At 54.1% G+C, this 8,179-nt stretch overlaps 1 protein-coding gene across 1 annotated transcript in view; it reads left to right on the top strand.

The window, feature by feature from the left end:
• The first annotated feature begins 1,011 nt into the window (after positions 1 to 1,011).
• The window catches only part of RGS9 (regulator of G protein signaling 9), a 33,410-nt gene continuing 26,242 nt past the window's right edge, over positions 1,012 to 8,179 (top strand). Inside the window, exons 1-2 of the mRNA XM_074160045.1 lie at positions 1,012 to 1,074; positions 7,449 to 7,545. Coding sequence (XP_074016146.1) covers positions 1,012 to 1,074; positions 7,449 to 7,545 — 160 coding nt within the window. The remainder of the gene's footprint in view (positions 1,075 to 7,448; positions 7,546 to 8,179) is intronic.

Below are 8,179 nucleotides of genomic sequence, written 5' to 3'. Positions count from 1 at the left end.
GAGCTGACCAAGGCTGGTGGCATCCGAGGAGCAGATGCCTCAAGCGCTGCTTACCTCTTGCACACGCACGACACTCGGTCACTGGGTCTCAGGTGCCCTTGTTTTAGCATCATAGAATAGTTTGGGTTGGAAGGGACCTTAAAAAGTCATCTAGTCCAACCCCCCTGCCATGAGCAGGGACATCTTCAACTCGATCAGGTTGCTCCAAGCCCCCTCCAAACTGGCCTTGAACCCCTCCAGGGATGGGGCAGCCACAGCTTCTCTGGGCAACCTGGGCCAGGCTCTCACCACCCTCACAGCAAAGAAGTTCTTCCCAATATCTAGTCTAAATCTTCCCTCTTTTAGTTTAAAGCCATTACCCCTTGTCCTATTGCAACAGGTCCTGCTAAAGAGTCCCTCCCCAGCTTTCCTGGAGCCCCTTTAGGAACTGGAAGCTCTAAGGTCTCCCCGGAGCCTTCTCTTCTCCAGGCTGAACCCCCCCATCTCTCTCAGCCTGTCCTCACAGCAGAGGGGCTCCAGCCCTCCCAGCATCTCCGTGGCCTCCTCTGGCCCCGCTCCAACAGGTCCATGTCCTTCCTGCGCTGGGACCCCCAGAGCTGGAGGCAGCGCTGCAGGGGGGTCTCCCCTGTGCTTTCAGCTGGGGGTGTTTTGGGGAGGGATTCTCCCCTTTCCAGAGGAACCAGCGGTGCTTCGGGGCTTTGCCAGCTCCTGTTTCCCCCAAAGTCTCCATCGGCCCCGCCCCTCCTCCCGGCCACGCCCCCGCGGCGGGCCGAGCGCCTTCCCACTAGCGCCCCGAGGCGGCCGCCGCGCCGCCCCACGCCTTCATGTAAATGAGCGTGGGACGGCGGGCGCTGATTGGCTGCGGCGCGTAGCGCTGGCGCCGCCCTCGGCAGGGAGCGGAGCCGGCGGCGGGTGGCGGGGGCCGCAGCCAGGTGCGCCCGGCCAGGGCCGCCGCTCCGCCAGCCCGCGCCGCTCCGCTCCGCTCCGCCCTGCCCTGCCCGCACCGGCACCATGACCGTCACACGGCTCGACCAGGGCCAGCGCCACCGGCCGCGGATGGCCTTCCTGAAAAAGGTGAGGGCTGAGCGCCGCACTCCTCTGGGCATCAGCGAAGGCGAGCGATGCGGTGCCTGGGGCAGCGCTGACCGGTGCTCCGGGTGTGGGGACCCGTGTTCATAGCATCCTGCACGGCCACGGCTCTCCGGGGTCCCTCTGGAGGTGTGGGGTCGGAGGGGTGGCAGCCCTATTCCCCGGGGTTTGAGGCTGCGACCTGTTGCGGAGCCCTGTGGGTCCCAGCTGGCTCCGGGGTGCAGGCTTGGGGGCTGAGGGGCAACGTGTGCTGGAGTCCCAGAGGAAATAAACTGTGATTTCGTTTATTTTTATAGCTTAGCCTCAGCTGAATTATTCTCCTGACACGTTTTCTCCCTCTCCCATCGTTTTCCCCAAAGACCCTAAAACCTGTGTCATTTCCTAGGGGAAAACCCATCATCTGCGGCGCCAGGCCACCCAGTTCAGCTCTGGGCCACAGTGGGTCCAGCCCACGCGTTCCCAGTGCTTCCCCCTGATGTCCACTTTGGGAGGATGTGTCGTGGCCAACTGTCTGCTCTCTGCCTCTTTCCATTTTTTCAGAAGTGAGCGTATTTGTGACCAGAAGCAGTTGAAGGAGTGGGAAGGCGTATGCCCACGCTTTTGGATGTGATGCATAATTTTGTAAAACATTCAGTGTTTTTTTTTCCTGTAGCATTCATTCAAAAGTGTAGCCAGTTTCCGTATAATTGGTATCTGCAGATTTTAAAAAGCCGAGTGTTAAGCTAGCTTTTCTCCTGCCCACCTCCCCTGCCTGTGGCTTATCCTGTTGAGTGGAATTAGCTGAATTTCCAGTGACAAGTACAGCCAGGCAGTTGCTGTTCGAGTCACAGTTAGCTCTCCTGCAACGCCTACGACCTGAGGAGGATTCCAGGGGGAGAAGGGAGGAAATTTGGGGCTGTTCAGTGCTAAGCTGTGAGCCTGGCAGTGTGCTTTTTAGGCTAGAGGAAGTAAAGAAGGTGTTTTCTTTGGTGCTATGCCTTTCAAGGTAAATTTGGCTGGGGAGCCCTGCCAAAGGAAATACTCTGGGCCAGATTCTGCACTGAGTAACATTCTGTGGAGCTGGATGCAGGGTGCAGAGGAGAAACTGTGTGCTTTGAGAAAACAACCTCCAGCAGCTGCGCTTCAGCTGCTCCATAGGAGCGTAGCCGTCTTTGCAAAGTGCTCCGGGTTCTTCAGGTGGGAAGACTTGTTAAAATACAGAGAACTGCTGTCACGGACTGTACGAGTGTGCGCTACTCACACTGTGAGCAATGAGAGGGTTTGAATAGTTCCGGTGCTTTGCAAGTCTAAGAGCTGTGAGCATGAGGAAAGGAAGCTCCCGGATGGTCAGCAGAAAGGCTTTGGCTCTCCTTTGCTCTCATTCCTCCTGTTTTTTTCAGACCTCAGGGAAGCTGTGGACGGAGCCTGGGCGGTTACATGGCAGCGTGGTCTGTATGCCGATGGCCGTGTCCTCAGAGCTCCCCTGAAATACCGAGCACCTTTACTGGTTGCCTGTGGTGGAGCTGAGGGTGCTCGGCAGGTGTCCAGCGAGCGCCTGGCAGGCTGAGATCTGCAAGGACCTAAAATCCTAGAGAGAAGCTTTGTTAATTGCTTAAGTCTGTGCTCAGGCTTTGCCACCAGCTGGCACGTAGGCTGTTACTGAGGGTTTGCACCAGCCACAGGGAGGGATTCCTGCCCTGCTGTCGGGCTGCTGCCCCTGTTGCGCTTTTGCAGCTGCGATGTGTCTCTGTGCGCTGGTTCTCCGCAGCTTGTGACCACAGCAATCCTGCCGTCAGACACGGGAGAGGAAAAGGAGTTGCTTCGGTGGTGGTGGGCAGTGCCGTGTACTTGCTGTGAGGTTGCTCTGCACGACTTGGGTGTAGAGCTTGGTCTTCATGGCCAAACCGTGGGGGAATTGGGGAGTCCCCTCCAAGCCCTGCAATGCCTGCTAGTCCATGAAATACTCATGACTAATGCTTAGGTTGTTTTATTCTATTTTTTTCCCCTCCTAAACTGTCTTGGTAGAAAATATATTGGCACAAGAGTCCGTCGGGACAAGGAGGAAGCCTCTGAAATGCATTTTGGCTGTATGCGCTTGGCCAGATGCTGGGAGAGCTTGAATCAGCCCAGCTGTCGGTGCCTGTGCCTGCCCCAGCAGCCAGGACGTGGCCTCCGTTGGGCATCAGCTGGCAGAGCAGGAGGCAGCGCTGGGCAGGGCTGTGCTGTGTGTTTTTCCCTGCTGTGCTACAGGAGCTGCATCGTGACTCACGGCTCGTGGGTAGGGCTGATGGATGCCGCTCGCCTTTTTCCTCTGCCTCCTCCTTACTCTGGTCCCCAGTGGCTCCTCCCGAGGCAGCGCTGCAACTGGGGAGGGACCAGCCTGGGGTCCGCAGCGTGGCAGGGGGCTTCTCCAGCCTGGCTTCAATTCTCTGGGCTTAGACTCTCCGGCAGCTGCTGGCCCTCATCTGCCTCATTTCTCGAGGTGTGTGAGCATCTGAATTGTGTTTTTGCTGAAAAGAGGTATCCATCGGACTCCTGCTCTCCGAGTGAGGCCCTGGACATGGCTGGAGCTGAGCCTTAGGCCAAACTCAGCCTCGTCCCATCCTCCCTTTCCCTGTTCCAGATGGAGAGATGCCGGTGCTACGCATTTCTGCTGAGGATCGCGCTGAGCGTGGTGTGCTGCCAGGGGAGCTCCCGTGGGGCTGTGCTTCGGTTGGGTGTTGCTGCTGTGCGGGTTTAAGTAGGAGGCTCGGCCGGAGCGGTGACGGCGGGACAGCGAGGGGAGAGGGAACACGTGGAAAGAGCCAGCCAGCCCCAGCCCTGCCCTCCCCAGTCACGGATTCACTTCCTTGGGGAGTGGGATTGCTGAGCACTGGGTGGGAACGGGCCTCCCCCTCTCAGCTTTAATTAAGAAAAAGAAGGATTGTTTTTCATTTCTTCTTTTTTTCTGATCATCCGTGAATATGCAAAGCAGGATTGTTAGTTGTAGACCTAGAAAACAACAGAATTAGCTTTCTGAGGCTGGAGTTTCAGTGAAGGACATAGTTGCTACCTCGGAAATCAGAGCAGGAAGGGGTGCTCTTTGCAAACAGTGCCAGGCAGTGACGGGGGCTAGAACTGGGCAAATACTCACGACAGGGAAAGCAGCAGATGTTTAATTATAGCACCAGCGGTGGGCACTCGGCTGAGAGCTGGAGCCTGCTGGGAAAATTTGTCTGTCTTACATCTGAAGCAAAGATGCCTCAGATCTGGCATGGGTTGGCGCTGAGAGGGGCTGAACTCCTCACCTCGGAAGGGTTTTGCTGTGTCGTGTCACTGTCTCCACACCCAGAGCCTGAGGCTGCTGCGCTGCGGATGCCGGGGCCGTGGGGAGCTGGCGGATGCCCAAAGCGTAAAGCTCAGAGAAACAAGGGTGGGAAACACACCTGGGGTAACTCACCCAAGCAATCCATCAGCGGTCATCTGCCCCCAGTGCTCCCTCCCGTGGGACAGCATCTGTGCTGGATCCATCCTCCTTCTCCAGAGCCATGGGCACCTCATCAATCGCTCATCGTTTGCGGAGAGGACCCTCACCCTCCTCAGGGCTTCCCATGTGTTCCTGAAATGCTTTTTCTTATCATTTGTGAGTTTTGCTTTGCACTCAGGGAACCCGGCGACTTCTTACGATCAGATGGGGGGCAGACAGTTTTCCTGTTGTCTCCTCTGTGGCTTTCGGGGTGAGGTCACCTCCGTGCAGAGATTCCAGTTGGTCTGAAGGAGACCTCGGTGGGACACTCGCCTGGTGGTGGCTCTGTGCTTGGTCTGAGTTCGCCCCGGAGCCTGGCTCCTTCAGCAGTCCTCCTGCTGGTATTTACCTCCGTGCACGTCTCCACCCATCAACCAGCGTCAGGAAGTGGCTTCTAGCTCTACGAAATTCAAACCAGACAGCGCTTCTCTGGCTGAAAGTGTGACAAAATGTGCTAGAGCCTTTAGCAATGCAAGCAAATGGATTTTAGCCAGCCCTCCTGGCCTCCCGCTGGCAGGCTGGTGCTGATAGCAACTCCTCATCACCAGCAGCCCATCAGCAGCAGCGTTCCCTTAGGAGCAGAGGAAGAAACAGGCTGAGGTTTGATCAGCGAAGTGCATGGTTTGCAGCCGGAGCAGCAGGCACCCCCCAACAGCAGCTCCCTGGCTCATCTCACTTGTTTCTTTTTAATATATATTATTTCTCCAACGGCGAGAGGGAGCCCAGCGGGGTATGAACGTGACAAGAGTCTGGAGCTCTTTGCTCGCTGAAGAAAGGGAACATGCTGTGCTGAGAGGCTGTGTGGGTTTCTGAGCCAATTCCTCACTCTCGGCTGGTAAAGACCCATCTCTCGAGCCCCCAGGGAGCGAAGGGCAGCCCCGTGCTGGGGCAGGGTGTGCTGTGCTTGCAGGAAACAGGTCCCACTGGAGCCTGGTGGGACCTGCCTGGTGGTCATGGCACCGGGGTGATGAGCAGCACTGTGTTTGCCCCCAGTATCCCCATGTGCTGACGTGGTTATGGAGAGAGTTAGTGACTTCCCCAAGATCACCCACGTTTGCTTAGAGGGAACTGAATCTGAGTTTCCTAAATTAGTGCCCTGCCTGCTGGACTGTCCAGTCTTGTGCAGCCACACCAGCATCCCTCCACGCCTGACCTTCAACTTGCTGAGGCTGAAACTGGGGGTTCAGTTAAAAGGTCTAAAAAAGTCTTCATATTCCATCGCTTTGGGTCTGATTATGCTATTTTAAAATCTTTTATATAAGTATTTATACAAATATTTGTGTGAAATTTTACCAGCCTTCTCCATTTTAGTATTAATTTGACACTGGCTTTAAAAACAGTTGAAAATCCATTTTTACTGTCAAGCCCAGAGTGCATCCTGTCACTACAGGCTTAAATCCTCACTGAACTTGGCAAGACGTGGGACCAAAGTCACTGTGGTGCCTGCGAAGACAATACCCTTCATTATGTGCGAGTGTCATCAAGTCACATTCATTAAATCCTCTAATCCTAGTTAAAAAGCTACAGCCTCGCCCAAGATGAATGTGCAGAGAGATCGAATTGGTCCTGTTGGACCAGTTTTGATTTAACATCTCTGGAAGCGGAAGACAAAAAGAAGAGCATCTTCCACAAAGCCAGTGCTCTCACAGCACTCAGATAATATGAAAGGAGGAGGTGAGGAGCGTGCCCACCCCCATGTGTCTGAGCAGAGGATCCTGAGTGCAAGCAGGAGGCTCTTGCACTTTTAGGATGGTGGTAGCAGGAAGTCAAATATAAGAGGAGGAAAATACCTTTGAAAATCTTCATGTTAAAAAAAAAAAAAAAAGCAAAAAAAAAAAAAAGCTACTTGGGAGCCAGAAATAGAAGAAGTCTGGCCCTGAGGGTGAGACTCATCCTCTGTAACATGATCTGTTAAAAACTCAGGTAGTGAGTCCATAAATGAGTCATCAGCATCCCTCAGGAGCCAAAAGCAGGAGATGCCGCCAGACAGGAGGGTGCCTTGCTCTGGATGGTGGGTCTCTGCCCCGTCCCCGAGGGACGGAGCTTTGCTGCCCACAGACAGGGCTGAGACCCTGTGTGAGTGGGTGCAGCTGCCCGCAGGAATGGCTGGAGAGTCCCTTGGACACTTCCTTCCTCCGAGCCGGGCTCTATTTCTGTGTTTGCAGCCTGCTTCCCCACATGTAAATTCTGGTCCCCACTCTATTTGGTCCTTGGCCCGCTTTTCAAAGCCTTGGCTCGGGTGGTGTCTCTGCTTTCTCAAAGGACGGGCAGTTCTCATCTCCCCCGGGTTTGAGCTTCTTGCTCAGCCCTAGAGCAAAGCGGTGTGCTTTTCCTGTTGCTCTTTTAAGGTCCTGTCTGGTTATTATCTGCAGACCAGAAACAGAACCTTTGCTCTTTGGTCTTCAGCCAAAATATTGCTGATTTTCTTGGTGTGGTGTGCAATATCTACAAGTCTATGCACAGCTGGGGTATTTGTGCAATAGAAGAACAGATTTTATTTCCTCCCTTTTTTCTTTCTTGTTGCACCAGCAAATAGCCCACTGAGCCAGAGAAGAACATTTATGGGTAGCAGAGGGTTGTTTTTATTTTTTAGCTCAGCTCCCACGGAGTGGTTACAACCTGTCCCTGCTCTCCTATCCCCGGTTGTGCGTGTGTCTCCTGTAGGAGGGAGTGACACTGTGAGTCAGTGTGAGAGCTGACATGGCTTGGAGGTGGCAGCTCTGATGGAAAAGGGGAGGTTTGGAGAGGACTGTGGTCACTGCATCTGTTCCTGTGGCACATTCCCATCTGGGCAATGATGGGCACCACAGAGCTGCGGTGGTCCTGGGGCTCCCACCTCTCCACTCCTGTAATATGTCCCTGCCATGCTTTGCAGATTGAAGCGCTTATGATGGAGATGCAGAATCCAGACAAGGGCATCAAGATGCAGACACAGAGGGTGATGATCACGAACATCCCACATGCTGTGGCAGGTAAGAGCTGCTGGGGGAAGGGACTGGGCCAAGGAATTTCATCAAAGAAAAGCGGTGTGTGGACCCCATGCCCCCCCAGGGTTATCACTGCCTGGCTGCATACTGGAGCCTGTGTCCCCAGTAAATACTTGCAGTGCATCCTTTGAGACTTACCTGCTCCCTCTGATTCAGGGAGCTAGGACTGAAATGAGACCCGAGTGAGAATGAGACAGAGACACAAAGATTGATAATCACATGCTTTTATCTGTCTCATGTGAGTTTCACTTCAGGGACCTTACTTTCCCTTAGCGTAGAGGTGAGTAGATGCTTCAGCCTCCTGGCCTGTCGTAATCCCAGTGAGGCTGGATCACAAATAAAGATAAATGTTAAAATCCGATTAAAATAGGCAGCCTGGAGTCAGACTGAAAGATGGTACTTCAGAAATGAGTAATAAACAATTAGTCTCCCTTTTGACGTTTTCTGCTAATAATCATTTTTCTTCAGTACACAGGAAAACAAAATACTCAACCCACTTCTCTGCCTCTAAATGATAGCTTTTCCTCCTTCAAGCAGGCTGAAGAAGAAACGGGTGGGGAGCTGTGCTGTGTCACATATGGCATTGCAGCAGCTCTTATCACAGGCTCCTTTGTGCCTC

The sequence above is a fragment of the Numenius arquata genome, chromosome 17 (assembly GCF_964106895.1).
Source record: "Numenius arquata chromosome 17, bNumArq3.hap1.1, whole genome shotgun sequence".
Lineage (NCBI taxonomy): Eukaryota > Metazoa > Chordata > Aves > Charadriiformes > Scolopacidae > Numenius > Numenius arquata.
This window is presented reverse-complemented; position numbering and strand designations above follow the sequence as displayed.